Source organism: Lonchura striata, chromosome 18 (assembly GCF_050655825.1).
Source record: "Lonchura striata isolate lonStrDom1 chromosome 18, ASM5065582v1, whole genome shotgun sequence".
In the NCBI taxonomy this organism is placed as follows: Eukaryota; Metazoa; Chordata; class Aves; order Passeriformes; family Estrildidae; genus Lonchura; species Lonchura striata.
In genome coordinates, this window is record NC_140720.1 from 12,610,660 (window position 1) to 12,632,578 (window position 21,919).

The 21,919-nt window shown below is 43.4% G+C and overlaps 1 protein-coding gene across 1 annotated transcript; it reads left to right on the forward strand.

Moving 5' to 3' along the window:
* Positions 1 to 6,033: 6,033 nt before the first annotated feature.
* On the forward strand, positions 6,034 to 21,349 carry LOC144247224 (myosin-1B-like). Its single transcript, XM_085556510.1, has 40 exons — positions 6,034 to 6,126; positions 6,320 to 6,363; positions 7,262 to 7,499; positions 7,585 to 7,728; positions 7,820 to 7,976; positions 8,583 to 8,610; positions 8,709 to 8,823; positions 8,903 to 8,995; positions 9,094 to 9,157; positions 9,235 to 9,333; positions 9,439 to 9,542; positions 9,623 to 9,761; positions 10,114 to 10,232; positions 10,324 to 10,473; positions 11,056 to 11,226; positions 11,469 to 11,775; positions 11,971 to 12,053; positions 12,473 to 12,560; positions 12,655 to 12,772; positions 13,458 to 13,581; positions 13,664 to 13,800; positions 13,904 to 14,159; positions 14,832 to 15,074; positions 15,175 to 15,351; positions 15,433 to 15,578; positions 15,666 to 15,756; positions 15,845 to 16,234; positions 16,350 to 16,476; positions 16,713 to 16,831; positions 17,080 to 17,276; positions 17,616 to 17,799; positions 17,886 to 18,051; positions 18,217 to 18,341; positions 18,488 to 18,796; positions 18,938 to 19,141; positions 19,762 to 19,887; positions 19,982 to 20,152; positions 20,240 to 20,344; positions 20,484 to 20,579; positions 21,083 to 21,349. Exons 3-40 carry the CDS (start codon positions 7,296 to 7,298, stop codon positions 21,233 to 21,235), a joined length of 5,829 nt encoding a protein of 1,942 aa, XP_085412636.1. The 5' UTR covers positions 6,034 to 6,126; positions 6,320 to 6,363; positions 7,262 to 7,295; the 3' UTR covers positions 21,236 to 21,349.
* Positions 21,350 to 21,919: the final 570 nt, after the last annotated feature.

Below are 21,919 nucleotides of genomic sequence, written 5' to 3' on the forward strand. Positions count from 1 at the left end.
GCTAAGTGAAATCTTCCATGACATTCAGATATGCAGTCTACAACTTTCCTCTGGTTTTTTTTCTGAGTTAGTGCCTCTGGAGACTCCTGATATTGAAGACTCAGAGAACAGAGATGATGTTGCAAACACTTCTCATGAGTCAAACACACAATGATCCTGGTTCCCTGTGGAAATCGGATCCCACATAGGATACCTCCCTCCTCTTGTATTACACAGGTAGGAGTTAGTCCAACAGGATACAAGGGTCCTTTTTCTGCAGTTCCACAGCCACACTTCTACTGCCAAAGGAGGAAATAATTCCAACTTCCAATGCAAAAGGAAAAGTGGAGAATTTGATCTCTGGAGCAATTTTATCACCTAATAAGAGGAAAAAATTTACTCTGTGACACACAGGAACCTCTTTTCTTCTCAGACACAGCTATGAATGCTGTTTCAAATACTTAGATGAGAAATGGGACAACAAAATAGAAAAAAAGGGAGAGAATATGGCCACAGTCAACAGTGTCCATAGTTCTCTGAGGAAAAACTAATCCACCTACACAGTCACACAGACATTCACTCCCTGAAGGGCTTCAAACTCTGCACAGCAGCAAGGCAAATACAGATCAGAAACATTAGAATACCATAAATGGTGTGGGACAGGCATATGTGGGTATGGTTGTGAGGAGAACTATCACTTTAAATAAAATTCTAGCATCTAAAACAAATGTATAAATCCCTGAGCTCTTATATTTGGCCCAGATCATATTCCCTTTGCAGCTGGTGGAGTCAAATGCTTCAGAGACCTCTAACCTCCCCCTCAAATTTACAATGTCAGCGAAAAATTAGATTCTTTCTTCTGAAACCTGACCCCTGAGGGCATTGATATCAATAGTCTTAAAAATAGGCCCATCAGCTGGGGTCATCAGAGATGTGTTTGTATTGGATTTGCTAAGCCAAGAGATTTTCATACCAAATCAAGCTCCAGTGGGTTTTCCCAGCACGGGCGAGTTCATTTTGAGAACCTCGTAAGCTTTATGTACATTGCAGACAGACAACTTTTTCAACTGTCCAACACTAACATGAACCAGAATGAGGGATATTTTCAGGCATCCTGCACTCCCACTGAAAACAGCATTCAGTGTCATCCGACACAGGCATCTGAAATGTCAGCTCTTGAAAATGCTCCGTCAGCCTTGTGCCCCTCAAGCAGCCAGTAGATGTAAGATAAGGTCTGTAAAATCTAGATAGGACAATGAAAGGGAGGGGATGGATTGCTGAACTTCCCTGTATCAGAAGTAGGGGCATCAAGTGAAGTCAGCTGTGGCCAAGCACAGAGGGACAGGGTGCTTCAAACCAGCCATTGTTATCTACTCCGATCATCACCACCTACCCAATGGCTACTGAAGGTTTTCATTAATTCGAAGATCTGCCACACAAATGCATGGGAGCAGAACCAGGTGCAGACTCCTGATTCCACATACAACCAAGACATCAAGATTGGCATGTGCCCGAGCCAGGAGCACTTGAGCAATGGGGCAGTATTTAGGGAAAGCCTCAGCACATCTGCCTGTTCATACTTCCCAAACTGCCCAGCCTCAGCCACCATCAAACCACTGCCAGGAAAATGCTCTGGGCTGGCCTTTGTGTCCTGGAGCATCTGTCACAAGAAGCCAACAGGCAGCAGCAGGGCAGGGATGTCCCCCTTGCCAAGAGGCCATGGAGAGCCTGGTGCTGCTGCTCTGCAGCCAGGACAGCCTCTGTTTGCACAGGCAGTGCCAGACACAGCCACTATTTGTGCCTCTGGGCAGAGCACACAGCTGGCAGGGAAAAGCCCCTTGCATCCATCTCATGGGGCTTGAGCCACAGTCTCAGAAGCCCCCTGGGTTCAGTGCCAAAGTGTGACCACAGCACGGCTGGAGCTGCTCACAGCTGGGCAATGCCCGCTCGTGGGCTGCTAAGGGCAGTGGGACACACCAGCAGGGATTTCAGCAAAGCTGCTGAAGTTCATCACACATCCTGGGTTTCTTCTCCAGTGCCTGGCCCATAACTTCAGTGTCCATGCCGTCTGACAAGATTACAAGCTAATTTAGTGAGCCATGCTATTATTGCACACCTGTACCACAATCTGCAAAGCCAGGCAGCAATGCCTGAACCAGATGTGTGCTGCTTCTTCTTCCCTCAGTAGAAAAGTCTTGCTGTGCTGCTTAGTCTGCTCTCCAGCTAGGGCAATGAAATCATTCAGAATAGCTGAGATTTCAAGGCTGTTCAAGGGTCACCTAATCCAACACCCTATTCAAAGCAAGCCAAATTACTTCAGGTTGCTCAGGATTTGTCCAGCCATATCCCGAGCACCTCTAAACATGGAACGTCTCTGACTTGGATCACTCTCATGATAAAAACAATTTTCCTTATGTCTAATCTGAATTTCCCACATTCCGGCTTGTGTCCACTCTCACTGTACCAGACACCTGTAGATAGTAAGATCTCCCTTTAGGCTCTTCTTCATCAGATTGCATAAACACATTTCTTTTAGCTTCTCCTTTCATGTGCTCCAACCCTCTGACCTTCTGACCCAAAGGCTACACAACAGTCTTCAGAAACCAGATTCTCACCCAGAGTTATTTGTGACCACGTTATGTTATTGGCAGTTTTATGATGGTCTTTTTTAACAGTTCTTTAGACCAAGCCCTCTTTCCTGCTACTGGAAAGGTTTTTTTCATGTATCTTTTCACTGACAGGTGTGGTATTAACTACCCTTCACATACAAGCTGGTTTTTGCTGCTTCTTAAGTCAGTGGTTTCTAGATAACTTTTTTCATGCACCAATTCCAGCTTAAGCCTCTTTTTGTGCAGAGATGGATGTCCAGACTGGCTTTTAACCCATTTGTGTCATGCCCTCGTGGCCATTATGGAGTGGGAAGACAACTCTGCCAGCAGCATGGGAGGGACATTCCTTCCCAGCACCTGGGGCCCCTCAGTGGTGGTGAGTGTGTGGAGCTGGGTGACAGCACTCAGGTGTGATTTGTGACCCCACTCCATATTGCAATCACTCTGCTGTGTTTGCATTGTGACTCCATCACACTGCTGTGCCATTGTGCTGAATCAAAATCATGTGCAACATCAAACTTCTTCAAGTAAATTTGGTGTTAAATGGTAAAAACCCTTCACGTGCGGAACATCTAAAAGGACCAAAGTAATAGGACCCTGTAGTAGGGCAAAGTAAAAGGACCCTGTAATAATTTCCTAGGAAGTGCTCACCTATGGATTTGTTGTGGGAGGTGGGTGGGAGTAGGCTGCTTCTCACAGGAGAGAAAAAGGAATTAGGCTCTGGCATGAATTTTACAGAAAAATGATATTGCTGAATCTGTATGAAAGGCAAATCCCTCTAGAAAGTTAGGTCGGCAGAGAAGAGTGAGAAAGAACTAATAAAAACTCCATGAAAGCCAAGAATTCCAAAGCTCTGTATTCCAAAGAATGCCCTGACAAATGCTGATCACATCATTCATTTTATCTGGGTTTATCTTCAACAAACCATAAAGAAGCTGAGAAAGGTCACAGCCCCTCTTTTACTGCACTCAGATTGGCAAATCTAAATAATTTCATCCTGCTCCCTGTTCCTGCTTGCACAAGAATTGGGAAGGCAGTTAAGCAAATTGTCCAATTGTCCTAGCATACCTAGTTAGATAGTTATTTTTGTCTTTGAGAAAGATGTGCTCTTTCCAATTAGCCCGCAAAGAAGGATTTTCACAGTAACTCAAGATGAAATCATGGCTTGAAGTGAGAAGGTGTGAACAAGCTGCAGATTTGCAGGCGGATGGGAGCGGGCAGGAGGAGGAGATGGACAATGCAGGGTTTTTTTGTGGATCTCAATAAGAAAGGTCCAAGAAAATCTGGTTTAATAAAACAGCCAGTTGAATAAGATAGTGTAGTGAATTATATTCTCCAGATTGGTCCTCCCTGTAAAACCAGGGGCCTTCCCTCCCCTGAGCACACAGGAGAGGGGAATTGGAGGCACAAAAGGCAAAGATCAGAGACTGAGATAAGGACAATTTACTGGAAATAGCAATGATATAAGAAAGGGAACAGTAATAGCAGCAATGCTAATGACAGAGATTACAAGGAAAGAGGATTCACAGAGAAATGCACAGCACAGCCCTAAGGTGGTGCAGGATGGGCAGCACAGCTCAGTGTGGGCCTGGGCACGCTGAGGTTAACTGTGATGCACATCATTGACTTCTCCATGTACAGTGGTCTCCTGGTCAGGATTGAGACATTCCACCCCTTGATACAGACACAATTTGTCTTTCTCATTGATATTTAAGTTAAAGCTTATGTTAATAATGTAAGCTTTATTGTCAGGTTAGGAAGAAACAGAAAAACAAGTAATCTGTCATTTCTTCTTGAATCTGTTGTTGCCTTCCCAGATGATTCCCATTACACTAGGAGTTGAAACAAAATGCAAGATATCAAAGTGACAGAGAGGATGAGATACTACAAGTGTGACCTTTGAACCAGTGCACTGGAATCCATGTCATCTTCTTTAATTGACATGTGCAGAGAACCCAGGAGAGAAATTGAATTATGAGGAATCATTTTGCAGCTGCAACTAGACACCTAAACATAGTAATAACTGTAAAAGGAGATATTGGATGGGAGTTTTCCTATGGCTATACAGCTCTCAACTGGAAAGTTTACAGTTCCCACACAACTCAGGAGTCAGCAGTAAGAGACAAGTTTATCAAAAACCTGCAAATTCATCTTGGAGTTAATTTCATGTAGCACATAAAGAACAATCAAGTCTATTCTTTGTTAATATATTATGTAATACATTAGAAGAAGGAAAATCTCTCCATTTTTTTCTCCCTTTACCCTCTTTTCTATACCAGAGGATGATGTTTTCTTCAATTCTACAAACACACAATATTATTTTTCAAATAGAAATTATCACTACATATATTTTACAGAAAGACATTGGCAATCTCTTAAAAGAATACATGATCACAGATGTTTCAGTCATACATGCAGTGTTATAAGCACACAAATTTTTTAAAGAAGTGAGTTGAAAAGACTGGTCATCCTTCTAACTCTTCTTACATTGCTTCATCTTCCTGATGTTCAAGAGAAAATGTGAGTCTTCAGAATATAGTAGAGAAACACACCACATCCCAGCTCCATGGAAGAACTTTGAACAGCAGATCCTTCCTAATTCTTTCAAAGGAAATGCAAAGCCTCCCAGGAATTCTCTATATTTCAGTGGCATTTGTGTTTGTGCTTGGGAAAGCTGGAGGAGGACAGCTTGGGATCTAAATCCCATTCTTGCATTTGGTAACCACAGTCACTGTCCACGGTTTCTAAAACAGAAGGAGGTTGGTGAGCTAAAACTGCCAATAAGCCTAAAAGATGAAAGATTCATAATGCATCCTTAAGAATTGCTACTGTGACCTGACTTCAACTTCTGCTGGACATACTTCAGAGCAAATCAAAACAGCCAGATATGGAGAATAGCAAAATAAAACCTTTTAAATTAAATTTTAAATCACAGCCACTCAGTAATACTTCACAAGAAGGTAAAAGATGTAATTAAATATATGAATCAAGGGGAATGATCTGATCTTTTGGAAGTACCCACCAAAAAGATAAAGAGATGTAAACAGGTACAGCAATAAAAGCATGACATGGTCATCCAGTCTTGGAATTAGATTATACTAGATTATTTCTATTCTTTTTCCAGAGTATTTCAGAATAGGTTTGCTCCAAAGTTCTTGTAATATTAAACCTTCTAACTACTGCTGAGTCCTGAGACACACAAATCTTATATGTCAAACAGCAATTAATAGGAGAAGAGAAGCCAACAATTCCAAGATCCAGTGTCGTGCTCTATTTGCTGGACTGCACTTCCTCCTTCCTAGATTCCTAGTCATAATATTTATAGGAGATTTATTCACATAGCTAGGAAGACCTCAAATATTTCTAAATATATCCACAAGCACGAATGGGAATCATACACTCAGTCAAGTTTGCCAAACAATGCTTTGCCAAAAATTTTTTGACCTAAGAAAGAGGAGGAGGGAATTGAATGTGCAAACCAGAACCTATAAAAGCGCGGGTAGGACAAGCCTGTTCTGCCTCTGTGGAAGGATTAAAGGTAAGAATAGGGACAGTTGGGTGCTGGCAGAACCCCACAGCTTTCCTGATGCCTGTAGAACTGCTTTCCTCAAAGAACTGTCTCAACAGACAGGTTCCCTCTCTGTTGAAGTCCCCAGCACGTTTTTGCCCTGTGACTTATTCTTGGGAGTTTGTGTAAAGATAAGAAAGAAGTTGTCCGTTTTCTTTTTCAGTATTGACCAGCTTCCAGGCTTAGAGTCAACTGGTGACACAAGAGGTAAGACTGATTTACTTACTCCATAGGAACAGACTCCGGGTTTGCTTCTTTATGCATTTCTAAGGCCACTTCCCATACCCCTTTACATCTGTGCACACTAAAGCAGTGCAATTCTGTGCTGTCTAAAAGAGCAAATTTCCTTTCATAGCTGTGTTGGACATATTTCTTTGGTATCTGCTGGGAAATAATTGACCACTTACACACAGAACTCTTAAAAGGAGATTGACTGTAAACAGAAATCCAGGAAAGAAAAGGTGAATGAACAACACATGTGTACTTAAGATTTTGTCAAATCCATCCAAATGCTTTTTACTGAGAAGTTTTCATTTTTCTATACAAGTTAATATTAAAGGGTGATCTTGAAGAGGAAAAGGCAGAACAATTGGAGAAGACAAAACTCTGGTTTCTCCACAGAAGACAAACATTTGCATAGACAAATCAGACCTCAGTTTCTGCTTGCTCCACATCTGTTCCCTGATGGGATTCCATCTCTATAATTGGCACAAATTACATGTGGTGAAATGGGAGAGAGAAAGAATATAAATTGGCTTTTATAATTTTGATAAGGTGACTTCTCTTGGTATCTCTTCTGCTTCTGCTTGGTATTTCTGTTGCATCTTTGACTACCACTGAATCTGCCAATCAATTTAATTTTTTGCATAGCCTGCTAAAACATGGTGAGATCTAATGAACTGAAAGTGTAAACTGGAAAAAAAGAAAAAAACTTTGACCTCAATCAAAGCCACCTATCTTCTTTAAATTAAAAGATATCTAGGGTAAAAAGCATGTAAAGCAGAAAGGAAGACTGTAATAACAGGCAGAACAGAACACTACACAGCCTAAGGTTGCTGCTAAAATGAAATTTCCATCTTCACTCAGAAGTGCCTTTCCATTTCAGTGCTGTGCCTTGCTGCACGCAGTAAACCACAGCCATGTCTACGGACGCTGAGATGGCCATCTTTGGGGAGGCTGCCCCTTACCTCCGAAAGTCAGAGAAGGAGAGAATTGAGGCCCAGAACAAACCTTTTGATGCCAAGACATCCGTCTTCGTGGTACATGCAAAGGAGTCCTATGTGAAGAGTACAATCCAGAGCAGGGAATCAGGCAAAGTCACTGTCAAGACTGAAGGGGGAGAGGTGAGTCAAAAACAAGGCTGAAAGAAAACATTTGATCCCCACTCTGGATTCTTAGCTGACATGTGTATCCTTCTTCCTCTGACAGACCCTGACCGTGAAGGAAGATCAAATCTTCTCCATGAACCCTCCCAAGTATGACAAAATCGAGGACATGGCCATGATGACCCACCTCCACGAACCCGCCGTGCTGTACAACCTCAAAGAGCGTTACGCAGCCTGGATGATCTACGTAAGTGGCAGCAGCAGCTTCCTCTGGGCAGCCTCAGGAGCTGCTGGGCCAGGCTCAGGGGAAGCCTGAGTGCTGTGTCCCTTCCTCACAGACCTACTCGGGTCTCTTCTGCGTCACCGTCAACCCCTACAAGTGGCTGCCGGTGTACAACCCCGAGGTGGTGTTGGCCTACCGAGGCAAGAAGCGCCAGGAGGCCCCTCCACACATCTTCTCCATCTCTGACAACGCCTATCAGTTCATGCTCACTGGTGAGTGGCTCTCATTGTAAGCATCAGAGCACAACTGTTCTGCTTTGTCTTGATAAAACCTGTAATGAAAAATGAAATAGGATTATGTAGTGTGGCTAGTTTTGCTTCTGCTTTTTTCATTCCACTCTTTCTCTGTGCTGTGGAATTCCAAGGTGTTAACCATGATCAGAATTTCTTTGTCATGGGTCTTTACTCTCCCTTTCTCTGCTGCTCTAAAAGCAGTCTGTGTAGAAGAAAATTGAAATTATTTACTATATCTAGGATAAAGAAAAGATCATAGAGTGGAACAGAGAAGCAGCATATGGCTCTTCAAGGGTTTTAAATGTCCATGGCCATGAATTATAGAATAACAAAATGTTTTGTGCTGGAAGGGATCATTAAAAATGTCCTGGCCCTTCCCTATGATATTTGGAGGGACATTGGTCAATATGTTTCAACTAAAGAGTGCAAGTGCAAATTGATTTGCAAAGAATTTAAATGGAAAAAAAGGACTTGGAAGGAAAAAATGAAAATACAGGTTTTTTTTTCTTGTCTGAACTTACATTAATTTTCAGTATTTTTGTGTTCTTCATTTACAAAGTCTATATGTTTCTGCCTTGTTCACAGATCGGGAGAACCAGTCCATCCTGATCACGTACGTACACCCCCTGCGCGGGTCCCTGCGGGGCTGCCCGGTGCCAGGGCCCCTCCTGCCTCACCACGCACCCTCTGCTTCTCTCTTGGCTTGGGCAGCGGAGAATCCGGGGCCGGGAAGACTGTGAACACCAAGCGTGTCATCCAGTACTTTGCAACAATTGCAGCCAGTGGGGACAAGAAAAAGGAGGAGCAGACCTCAGGCAAAATGCAGGTGAGGTCCCAGGGATAGAAACCTGCAACTATCCAATTTCTTGATGAGCTAGACCATGACAAGAAGACATCTCTTTCAGGGGACACTTGAGGATCAAATCATCAGTGCCAACCCACTGCTGGAGGCCTTTGGAAATGCCAAGACCGTGAGGAACGACAACTCCTCACGCTTTGTGAGTTGTTACTTGGGACAACTGTCAACACTAATTTGAATATTCTTGCTGTCCAGATTGGCAAAATAAATCTCAAATTACTGTCCTGCTGCTTCCAGGGTAAATTCATCAGAATCCATTTTGGTGCCACAGGCAAACTGGCTTCTGCTGACATTGAAACATGTAAGACCCTTCTGGCTTGATCTCCCTTCCCTCCTGCCTTCCCCACTTCTTGTGCTTGACTGTGTCCTACTTTCCAGATCTGCTGGAGAAGTCCAGAGTCACTTTCCAGCTCAAGGCCGAAAGGAGCTACCACATCTTTTATCAGATCATGTCCAACAAGAAGCCAGAGCTAATTGGTAGGAAAGATCACAAACTCCTCCATGCAAAGATCATGGAACAACTTTGAATTCCTTTCTGTGTCAATTGTATTTGACCTGGCTCTGTTTTGCCCTTCTTTTCAGAGATGTTACTGATCACCACCAACCCCTATGACTATCTGTATGTGAGTCAGGGTGAGATCACAGTTCCCAGCATTAACGACCAGGAGGAGCTGATGGCTACCGACGTAAGTACTTCTCTCACATGAAATTTAATTTCTCTGACCTTTAACAGCTGGGGTACTCACCATAACAACTCTTTTGCCAGAGTGCCATTGACATCCTGGGCTTCAGTGCAGATGAGAAAACAGCCATCTACAAGCTGACAGGGGCTGTCATGCACTATGGGAACCTGAAGTTCAAGCAGAAACAACGAGAGGAGCAGGCAGAGCCTGATGGCACCGAAGGTACCAGCACAACCCATCCCAGAGCACGGGAGACAATGAACACTCACTGAGCTGTAGGCAGCCCGTGAGGGTCAGAATGATTGACTCAGCCTGTGCATTTCCTCAGTTCCAGTATTGTAGAATAACAGTGGGTCCTAGCCAGAGGACTTCTCTGGAGGAACATAAATCAGATTATTTTGTACAATGAAAATTGTAGGCTCCCGTGTCTCCCGTATAGTACTGCCATTAACACTAATGACTTTTTAATCTTTACTAATACATTGATTTTTACTGGACTTGCCTTTTAATATATTTTTTTAAAGGAAAAGTGATGTCTACTTGTACCTTAACAACTGAATGTTTTGATGTTTAGTTGCTGACAAAGCTGCCTACCTGATGGGTCTGAACTCAGCAGACCTGCTCAAGGCCCTCTGCTACCCCCGCGTCAAGGTGGGGAATGAATACGTGACCAAGGGCCAAACTGTGCAGCAGGTAACAACAGCCCCCTGTTTTGAGAATAGGTTCTCTGGAGTTTCTCTTTTGTCCTCCATGATATCAACACACTTTCTGTTTTATATTTCAGGTGTACAATTCAGTGGGTGCCCTGGCAAAGGCAGTGTTTGAGAAGATGTTCCTGTGGATGGTTGTTCGCATCAACCAGCAGCTGGACACGAAGCAGCCCAGGCAGTACTTCATTGGTGTCCTGGACATTGCTGGCTTTGAGATCTTTGATGTAAGGAACAGGGGTTTATTAGCATGCTTGTTAAAATCACATTGCTATGTGACAAAATATTTCTGGAGTACTGCTACTGGTTTGTTGGTGGATTTTTGTTTTCTTTTTTTTGTTTTGTTTTGTTTTTTTAAAATAAATGGTTTGATCTTTTATAGTGCATCTAGAGCATTCTGGTTCAGACAGGGTTTTAATTGGAAATTGGTTTTTGTTTTGCACATATGCCAATGAAATCCTTAAGCGCACATTTTTTTGTTCTGAAGGTTTGGCACATGATTTGAAATTAACATTTGTGAATATAAGATATATGGTTGTGCTGTGGACTCTCCTGTAACTGAATTAGCACTTTATAGTAGATATCAAAGATGACAAAGTCTGAGTTATGAAAATTATCTAAGATTCTAGAATAATAAATATATGGATAAAGTTCAGGTTGACAAACACTGACAGAAATTCCAAACTTCTGGATCAATTAAGCTGGAGTACTTACAGATCCCCGGTGTTTTGTACAAATAGGCAGCACTGTTATTTATCCCTAACTTAATTAATTTACATTCATAATAATCTTGGTTTGTAATCGTGCAGTTCAACAGCCTGGAGCAGCTGTGCATCAACTTCACCAATGAGAAACTGCAACAGTTCTTCAACCACCACATGTTCGTGCTGGAGCAGGAGGAGTACAAGAAGGAGGGAATTGAATGGGAGTTCATTGACTTTGGCATGGACCTGGCTGCCTGCATTGAGCTCATTGAGAAGGTATTTCTGTAATTCACAATGTCAGATATTTTCAGAAATGCATTAGTTTTATATATATTTCTAAATGCAGCTTGAAATGGTAAATATGATACTGCAGATGCATCAGTTTGTAATATTTTACAATTTTCTGAGCAGAACAATCCTTGAGAGCAGTAATATTGTCCCACTCAGGAAATTATTTAATCTCTGAGTCTTTCTGCCTTTTCACCTTGTCCTCCCTCCTTCCTTGTGATTTCTCCCAGCCCATGGGCATCTTCTCCATCCTGGAAGAGGAGTGCATGTTCCCCAAGGCAACTGACACCTCTTTCAAGAACAAGCTCTATGACCAGCACCTGGGCAAGTCCAACAACTTCCAGAAGCCAAAACCTGGCAAAGGCAAGGCTGAGGCTCACTTCTCCCTGGTGCACTATGCTGGCACAGTGGACTACAACATCACTGGGTGGCTTGACAAGAACAAGGATCCTCTCAATGAAACTGTTGTGGGGCTATATCAGAAGTCATCCCTGAAGACACTGGCTTTACTCTTTGCCTCTGCTGGAGGAGAGGCAGGTCGGTTCTCTGAAATTCAAATTTCCATGTTTAGTTAACATGTTTATTCTGGCTCTACCAGACCTGTGAACATCAGCTATTGTTCTTTTCCATGTTCCATTCTTAACATGACTGCTATATATGAAAAGAAACTTGATCTTTACAAGTGTAAAACCATCTTTTTTTTCCTTTTATGTTTTTCTTGCTGTTCTTCAGAGGCTAGTGGTGGTGGTGGAGGTGGTAAGAAGGGAGGCAAGAAGAAGGGTTCTTCTTTCCAGACGGTCTCAGCTCTTTTCAGGGTGAGTACAGAAGTAATTCACTCTATTTCTTTCCTGTTATTTTTTTGTTTGTTTGCTTGTTTTAGTTGAAGATCATAACTCCTCACTCTAGCTGCAATAAGGCCATTTAACTGCAGCTGTTACCGTTTTTATGTATCAAGAATAATTCTTTGGTTATCCATAAATGAGCTGACAGCAAGATGGCTGAGGCCAGCTGAGGAAGATATAGATATATCCACCAGTCTTGTAAAAAAACATTGCAAAATTTTGTGACTTTTGTCTCCTGCTCAAGATTGAAATACAGAAGAAAACTCACAATAAAAATGGGTCTAGTTGGGAATTATAAACTGTTAATGTTTTACAAGACTTTTCTCACATCTGAAAGTGTAACTGAGGAGGTACTATTTGTTAATTAAAAACCTTTCTTCATGAACCCACAGGAGAATCTCAACAAGCTGATGACCAACCTGCGCAGCACTCACCCACATTTTGTGCGCTGTATCATCCCCAACGAGTCTAAAACACCTGGTAAGAATCCCAAGAAAAGACAAAAAACAGTGTGATGCAGCCATTATTCTCTATGTTTCATCATGAATTATCAAATAATTGTCTTATTGCTTAGGTGCCATGGAGCACGAGCTGGTGCTGCACCAGCTGCGCTGTAACGGCGTGCTGGAAGGGATCAGGATTTGCAGGAAAGGGTTCCCCAGCAGAATCCTCTATGCTGACTTCAAGCAAAGGTCAGTTTCCTTTCTGATTTCCATCCTCTCTTTCCTGCCAAAGTTTTATGTTTTAACTATTGTATCACTTGGGGATATTTTTTAACACTACCTCTTTCTGGCTATAACTAGAAGAAAAGGGAATGTTGAAGTGCGTAGCAAGAGGCAACATATATGGCTAGCAGAAGAAAAATTGTTGAGAAATAAAGAGTTTCAGGTGTCCTCACTGACTGCTGGGGCATGTGAGTGTGGAAGCTCAGTAGAGCTGCAGAAGCCAGTGATTACAAGATTGATAAATGCAGTTTGGGATTGGTGGCAGCAGGTTCTCAGGCAAAAATAACAAACTATGAGTTCCTTGGCCAGCTGCAAGTTTCAGGGGAAGAGCTTTTCTCCAATACAGAGGGTATAGGATAGTGGCAATGTTACTCTCAAGTAATTTTATACAGCATATTTTCAGTAAAAGGATATGGATTGAACTCACTGGAAATCAATCTCTTCTTGATCATGGATGGTCCCCTAAAGGCTGGAAAAGTTTTCTTAAAGTTGTTACCAAGTTAAGATTTCATCAGAAGGGTATCTCAAAACAATGGATGGAATTCAAACTTCCTCAGCCTGATTCTGCTGCAAACACTGCTCTTGCTTTCAGTAAACAGAACATTCTTATGACTGGACATTGTCTTCATTTCCATTTCCTCCAATTCCACAGATACAAGGTGCTTAATGCCAGTGCCATCCCTGAGGGACAGTTCATCGATAGCAAGAAGGCTTCTGAGAAGCTCCTTGGGTCAATCGATGTGGACCACACCCAGTACAAATTTGGACACACCAAGGTACAAACCCCCCATTCACTGCCTGCCTGGGCTTTGCTCTCTCTACCTGACAGTGATGTGCTGCAACATTGCCTCCCTCAAGGTGTTCTTCAAAGCTGGGCTGCTGGGACTCCTGGAGGAGATGAGGGATGAGAAGCTGGCACAGCTCATCACCCGCACCCAGGCCAGGTGTAGAGGCTTCCTGATGAGGGTGGAGTACCAGAGAATGGTGGAGCGGAGGTACACCTTCCTCTTCTTCTGTTACAGACTCATTTTGCTCATGGGAAAGTGCTGATACTCAACAGACCAAGAATATTCATTGTACTTTTTAATTATGTCTCAGGGAATCCATCTTCTGCATCCAGTACAATGTTCGCTCATTCATGAATGTCAAACACTGGCCATGGATGAAGCTGTTCTTCAAGATCAAGCCCCTGCTGAAGAGTGCAGAGTCTGAGAAGGAGATGGCCAACATGAAGGGGGAGTTTGAGAAAACCAAGGAGGAGCTTGCAAAGTCTGAGGCAAAGCGGAAGGAACTTGAGGAGAAAATGGCATCTCTAATGCAGGAGAAAAATGACCTGCAGCTCCAAGTGCAATCTGTAAGTATTATTAGTGTATTTCTTCCAGGTACCCTCACAGCACATAACTCTCATATTACACAATCAATTGTCTGAGAAAATCTTTTAATATGAATAATGGAAGGTAGAATTCAGACCATTCTGTGTCACCATTATAATACGAGGTTCTAGCTTGGGTTTGGCTATTGAATCATGTATGCGCATAGGTCTGTTTCTCCAGGCTCACAATATAACATCCAATGTAGTCACTGGAGATTTAGAATTTACAGTAGCAGAGTCGGTGGAGCAATTCATTTGACAATTTTCTCTGGTTTCAGTCCGTTGCACAAATAAAAAGCCTCCATGCCATTTTATATGATTCATGTTATGTCATATGTGTCTCTGCAACCACTTTTCCCGGAGAATAAAAAACCCTCAGCATTCTGGCACGATCCTATATGTACCTCCTAAATCCCTTGGGAGATTAAGGGATGGCTCAATATTTAAGCATTACCTTGTGTCTTAAGATGTTTGTTACAAAGATTCAAAATAAACTCAGGTTCAAATTGAAACCACTGATTGCACCAAGATTATATATCAATTTATCTTGCTCAAATAAAATTAGTTCAAAGACAGTCTTTCCAAGAAAAGGTTTCTCTATTCAGCTTTTAAAAACAGTTGTGTTTAGTAAAAAAATCCTTGTTTCTCTAATAGGAAGCTGATGCATTGGCTGATGCTGAGGAAAGGTGTGACCAGCTCATCAAAACCAAAATCCAGCTGGAAGCCAAAATTAAGGAGGTGACTGAAAGGGCTGAGGATGAAGAGGAAATTAATGCTGAGCTGACAGCCAAGAAGAGGAAGCTGGAAGATGAATGTTCAGAGCTGAAGAAAGATATTGATGACCTTGAGCTAACACTGGCCAAGGTGGAGAAGGAAAAACACGCCACTGAAAACAAGGTATGAGGTAGAACCAGTCAGTTGCACTCTGGAAAGACTTGTCTTGTTAGAAAATTTTAAGCACCATTTTCTGCCTGTGCTTGCCCCTTTCTTCTCAAAGGTGAAAAACCTCACTGAGGAGATGGCAGCCTTGGACGAGACCATTGCCAAGCTGACAAAAGAGAAGAAAGCCCTCCAAGAGGCCCATCAGCAGACCCTGGATGACCTGCAGGCAGAGGAAGACAAAGTCAATACTCTGACCAAGGCCAAGACCAAGCTGGAACAGCAAGTGGATGATGTAAGCACACACAGGGCAGGAACAGGACAGGTATGGAGCCAGACCTGGCTGGCAGAGCCCTGATGGTCTTGTTGTGTTTAGCTGGAAGGGTCCCTGGAGCAAGAGAAGAAACTGCGCATGGACCTGGAGAGAGCTAAGAGGAAGCTGGAAGGAGACCTGAAGCTGGCCCAGGACAGCATCATGGATTTGGAGAATGATAAGCAGCAGCTGGATGAGAAACTGAAGAAGTAAGTGTGGCTCTGGGGCACCTGAGTGCTGGGCTGCAGCACTTGTCTCTTTGCTTTGAGCTCTAACATGGTTCACTTGGCCCAAAGGAAAGACTTTGAAATCAGCCAGATCCAAAGTAAAACTGAGGATGAGCAAGCCCTGGGCATGCAACTTCAGAAGAAGATCAAGGAGCTGCAGGCAAGTCTCTGTTCCTTCCCCTGCCTTGCTCAGGCTCAGCTCAGGCAGGAGGAGGGCACGGGTGTGAAGGGTCCCTGGTGTTCTGCAGGCCCGTATTGAGGAGCTGGAGGAGGAAATTGAGGCAGAGCGAACCTCTCGTGCTAAAGCAGAGAAGCATCGCGCTGACCTGTCCAGGGAGCTGGAGGAGATCAGCGAGCGCCTGGAAGAAGCTGGAGGGGCCACAGCAGCTCAGATTGATATGAACAAGAAGCGAGAGGCAGAATTCCAGAAGATGCGCCGTGACCTGGAAGAGGCCACGCTGCAGCACGAAGCCACGGCTGCCGCCCTGCGCAAGAAGCACGCGGACAGCACAGCTGAGCTGGGCGAGCAGATCGACAACCTGCAACGCGTGAAGCAGAAGCTGGAGAAGGAGAAGAGTGAGCTGAAGATGGAGATTGACGACTTGGCCAGCAACATGGAGTCTGTCTCCAAAGCCAAGGTACACAATTATTTTATCGGTTCAGTGACCCAATGGAATACCACACAGTTTTTGCACCTGGTCTTATTTAGGATGTGGATGGTTAACTCATGACTTCTCATATGCTGAAACACAGGCCAACCTGGAGAAGATGTGCCGCACACTGGAAGATCAGCTGAGTGAGATTAAGAGCAAGGAAGAAGAACATCAGCGCATGATCAATGACCTCAATGCTCAAAGAGCTCGTCTGCAGACAGAGTCAGGTGAGACACCCCCATCTGCATGTGCAGATCAATAATGTCTCAGAGTTATTGCAAAAACTACTCTTCTTTACACGTGGTCTTTTAAACACACTTTGTTTCACATCTCTTGCAAAATACATGAAATGGGATCATAATTTTCAGCATGAATTGTGAACCATCTGATTTTACATCCTCAAATGTTTGCAGTATCATGACCAATGGCATTAAAACTGTTACATATCTGCAAATTTTTTCAGGTGAATATTCACGTCAGGTAGAAGAGAAGGATGCTTTGGTTTCTCAGCTGTCAAGAGGCAAACAAGCTTTCACCCAACAGATTGAGGAACTCAAGAGGCATTTAGAGGAAGAGATAAAGGTGAGAAGGTGTTTACTTAAATATATAAAATCAGTTAACCAACAAGAGGAAAGGGACAAAAATAGCCACTTTGATAATGCAGTGCAAGTTTTCCCATAATATCATTGCTTCTCTTTCCCTATATATCAATTCATTCTTTTGCAAATTCACAGATCTTTCCCATTACAGGTCTTTCTAAGATCTTCTAATTAATAAGATTTCCCAATCTATTTGTGTTCATTTCCCACTCTTTTTTTTTTTTTAACAAGGCCAAGAACGCCCTGGCACATGGCCTGCAGTCCGCTCGCCACGACTGTGACTTGCTCCGGGAACAATATGAGGAGGAGCAGGAGGCCAAGGGGGAGCTGCAGCGAGCCCTGTCCAAGGCCAACAGTGAAGTGGCCCAGTGGAGAACCAAATACGAGACGGACGCGATTCAGCGCACGGAGGAGCTCGAGGAGGCCAAGTACGTGGGGAATGTGGAGAACACTCTCAGAGACAAAGAATGGAAATTTGAATAGCCCACAGTGACACTGCGAGGAGGAAATCAGCGTTCTCCTTTGGGTGGAGTCACAATGAGACAAAATATGACAGAAAACAAGTACGCACTGGGGAAAAGCAGGAAGGTCTAGAATAGCAGACAAAGGCCAGAACTGCTGCAGGATTGCTCCAGAATTCAGACATGGAAATAGAGTAGCTTACACCTCTTTGAATGAGTGTCACAGAGTACCAAGAGGCTAAGTTTACTCTTGTGAAAAACATTATGCTTCATGCCACAGTCTTACTTATGCTTACAACTTTCCAGGAAGAAACTGGCCCAGCGCCTGCAGGATGCAGAGGAACATGTTGAGGCTGTCAATGCCAAATGTGCCTCCCTGGAAAAGACAAAGCAGAGGCTGCAGAATGAAGTGGAGGATCTGATGATTGATGTGGAGAGATCCAATGCTGCCTGTGCTGCTCTGGATAAGAAGCAGAAGAACTTTGACAAGGTCTTTTGGCTTCCAGCACCAGCATTCCTGGCCAGAGCATGGCCCTGTGATGGCCACAGCCCTACTCACACCCTGTTTCTCTTCAGATCCTGGCAGAATGGAAGCAGAAGTATGAGGAAACGCAGGCTGAGCTGGAGGCCTCGCAGAAGGAGTCGCGCTCTCTCAGCACGGAGCTGTTCAAGATGAAGAATGCCTATGAGGAGTCCTTGGACCACCTGGAAACAATGAAGCGGGAGAACAAGAACTTGCAGCGTAAGTCCCTCTGCTCCTCCCTGACCTTTCTCACTATCAGCCATCACCTCCATTGGCCATGGGTCTGTGCTTGCAGGTCTGCAGAGATGTCTGTCACCTTGGTGGGACAGGGTCCTTCCCATTCTTCTCAGTGCCTGACCATGCCATTGATCTTTGTTCCCACAGAGGAGATTTCCGACCTCACGGAGCAGATTGCAGAGGGAGGAAAGGCAATTCATGAGCTGGAGAAAGTCAAGAAGCAGGTTGAGCAGGAGAAATCTGAACTGCAAGCCTCCCTGGAGGAAGCTGAGGTACAAACATTGCTAATAAATGATGTCTCCACCAAGAGTATGGGTGTAGTCATTTGGAGAGAGAGCAGGAAAGCAAACTCACCTTCAACGTGGACCTGCATAAAAGATTACTTAGAAAGTAAGACACTCTGTGTTGAATTGTGCAGGCCTCCCTGGAACATGAGGAGGGGAAGATCCTGCGCCTGCAACTGGAGCTCAACCAAGTGAAGTCTGAGATTGACAGGAAGATAGCAGAGAAAGATGAGGAGATTGATCAGATGAAGAGGAACCACCTCAGAATTGTGGACTCCATGCAGAGCACCCTGGATGCTGAGATCAGGAGCAGGAATGAAGCCCTGAGGCTGAAGAAGAAGATGGAGGGTGACCTGAATGAAATGGAGATCCAGCTGAGCCACGCCAACCGCCAGGCTGCAGAGGCACAGAAGAACCTGAGAAACACGCAGGCTGTGCTCAAGGTATGGCACAATGTTCTGATTTCTGACACAGCTAAATTTTTTTTCTCTGTTACAACTCATTGACTTCTACGTTGATGAGAAAATAGGAAATACAAACATAGAAAATACACACCTCCCAATCTATTGTGTCTCTCATTCCAGGACACTCAGCTGCATTTGGATGATGCTGTCAGAGCACAGGATGACCTGAAGGAGCAGGTGGCCATGGTGGAGCGTAGAGCAAACCTGCTGCAGGCTGAAGTTGAGGAGCTCCGGGCAGCCCTGGAGCAGACGGAGAGGTCAAGGAAATTGGCTGAGCAGGAGCTTCTGGATGCCAGTGAGCGTGTGCAGCTCCTCCATAGCCAGGTCAGTTAATAAACATATTTAGTATTTATACTATTGCTCCATAGGTCTAAATGAACTTAAGCCTTTCAGAGCTGTAATAGTGTTTTGTTAAATGCAGGGGCTTTCACAGTAAATAAGTAACAGGTGATAGATAATATAGACAGAGTATGAATTCCAGTAGACTACAGTATGGATAAATTAATAAATGCAGAGAAGTTTGTGAGGTTCTTACTATTTTGCTTGAGTTCAACACTTTTCACATTTCCATTTGAGACTTTACAGACAAATGTATGCTGACCATGAACAAAATAGGACCACACTAACTTTGTCATTAATGTAATTTAACAATGTCACTATAAGTATTCTATAGAACCATCTTAAAGTTTTATGGTCACTAGAGTGAAAATGGTAAGGAAAGCATTTTTTTTTTCATTTTTCAGTCTAACTTCCTTCTTTGTTGTCTGAGAAAAGACTTCTTAGAGGATGCTTGTGAAATACCAAAGCACATAATACCTGAGAAATTAATAGCTACAACAGTAGTTTTCTTCGAAACCAATGTGATGTGACGGCACAATCTATATTTAAAAAAAACCCACTTATGTCGTACTTGGTATGATATGGTATGTTCATGCTCTTCATAGAACACCAGCCTGATCAATACCAAGAAGAAGCTGGAAACAGACATTGCCCAGATCCAGGGTGAAATGGAGGATACCATCCAGGAAGCCCGCAATGCTGAGGAGAAGGCCAAGAAGGCCATCACTGATGTGAGTTGGGCACTCCTGGCATTGCTGACAATGAATGTACTCTCCCCAAAATATCTCCAGCCCCAAAATGGCTTTGACCCTTTGCTCTGATCAGGCGGCCATGATGGCAGAAGAGCTGAAGAAGGAGCAGGACACCAGTGCCCACCTGGAGAGGATGAAGAAGAACCTGGACCAGACGGTGAAGGACCTGCAGCACCGTCTGGAGGAGGCTGAGCAGTTGGCACTGAAGGGAGGGAAGAAGCAGATCCAGAAGCTGGAGGCCAGGGTGTGTAGGGCTGGGGCTGTGCCTGAGTGAGCGTGTCCTTGGAGAGACATTGCCAGGGAAGCTGCAGGGATGGGCTTGTCCTTGCAGGTGCGGGAGCTGGAAGGGGAGGTTGATGCTGAGCAGAAGCGCAGCGCTGAAGCCGTGAAGGGCGTGCGCAAGTACGAGCGGAGGGTGAAGGAACTCACCTACCAGGTAAGGCAGGAACTCTGCTCTCACAGGGCTTTCCCACAGTGAGTCACATCTTGTACACACCGTCCCCAAGGGGAATTGTTAATGTCATGTGATGCAGAACCAAAAACTGACTCTCTATTTTGTTTGTGAAACACTCTAGTCTGAGGAAGACAGGAAGAATGTCCTCAGGCTGCAGGATCTGGTGGACAAGCTGCAAATGAAAGTGAAATCCTACAAGAGACAAGCTGAGGAGGCTGTAAGTACCAGTTTGTCCAAACAGACTTTCTTCTGGTGGAGGTGGAATTCCCTATTCATATTTTCCTCTGTACAGCTTTTCGAAACCTTGACTGTTTTGACGCAACATGATGATATTTTGATGCAATGAAGAATGTGGGAAGAAGACTTGCTTCGTTTTGGAAGAAATATACTTCCCCAACCCATTTTTTTTTGCTTTAAGCCTCATTCCCACTCTATTTCTTTGCTTATATCTTGCCCTGGATTCCAGAAGTATCTGTCAGTCTGTGTATTCAGGACGATGACATGAACTGTGCCTAGCCCATGTTGTGTATAATGTCTTTTTGACATTCCAATATTCTTTTCTCTTCTGACACACATAACACCCTGAGTAGCTTCTCATCCTGGCTTTGAATCTGCTCTGCTAGCCCAGCTGTGACATTTGAATTTTTGTTTGCCCAGTTTTCTGGTAACAAATGTCCAACTCACTGCGTTTTGTTTTTACAACTCCCTTTCCCCACACAGGAGGAGCTGTCCAATGTCAACCTCTCCAAGTTCCGCAAGATCCAGCACGAGCTGGAGGAAGCCGAGGAGCGGGCTGACATTGCAGAGTCACAGGTCAACAAGCTCCGAGCCAAGAGCCGGGAAATTCACAAGAAGATAGAAGAAGAGGAATGAGGTTCCCAAGACTAAAAAGTGACCTGAGGCATGCATAAAATGTAAACCTCTGTGTTGCTTTCTTCAGTAGTTATCATTTATGTCTAGGTAATAAAGACAGTAGAGACCCATGCATATGAACAGTGACTATGATGTTTTATTTATTCTAGTATTCATTAGTTTTGAAGTACTTGTACACAGTTCATCTTCACATTTACAAGTATATCAAACAGCAAAGCATTTTTACATTCACATTTTTTTAAATTAATGAAGAATGTAATAATTATATGGATTTATTATTCCTCTTGCAATGAGAAGTATGCATTTCTTTGATGGACTAAGACTGCACTCTTTCAAGTGATTTTCATCTTCTTAGGAAAAAAAATAAAATAATAGGAGTAAAGATACCTGAAGCATTTAGCATACACACACACATATATAAAAATATATATAATTATATATATAATTTTTATTAATTGGAAAATATTGGTTATTTGGTTAAGATTAAAAGTATGGGAAACTCAAATTTCATTCCAAGTAGTGACAAGCAGTCAAACCAACATAGTGAGGAAGTGGCATGAAGAGATATCCCCACTCCCTTTCTCTTAAGTAATTCTATTTCACGTATAGTGCAAAATTATATCCATTCACATGTAGAATCCATATTTAAAATACTGTGAAGAATGAATAGCTAAGACTGAGGAC

Excerpts from the sequence above, each read along its gene's own strand:
- LOC144247224 (XM_085556510.1), top strand. The coding sequence starts at position 7,296 with ATGTCTACGGACGCTGAGATGGCCATCTTTGGGGAGGCTGCCCCTTAC. Across the intron at positions 13,582-13,663 it reads ACAAATTTGGACACACCAAG|GTGTTCTTCAAAGCTGGGCT; the intron begins GTACAAACCCCC and ends GCCTCCCTCAAG. Across the intron at positions 20,153-20,239 it reads TCCAGAAGCTGGAGGCCAGG|GTGCGGGAGCTGGAAGGGGA; the intron begins GTGTGTAGGGCT and ends TTGTCCTTGCAG.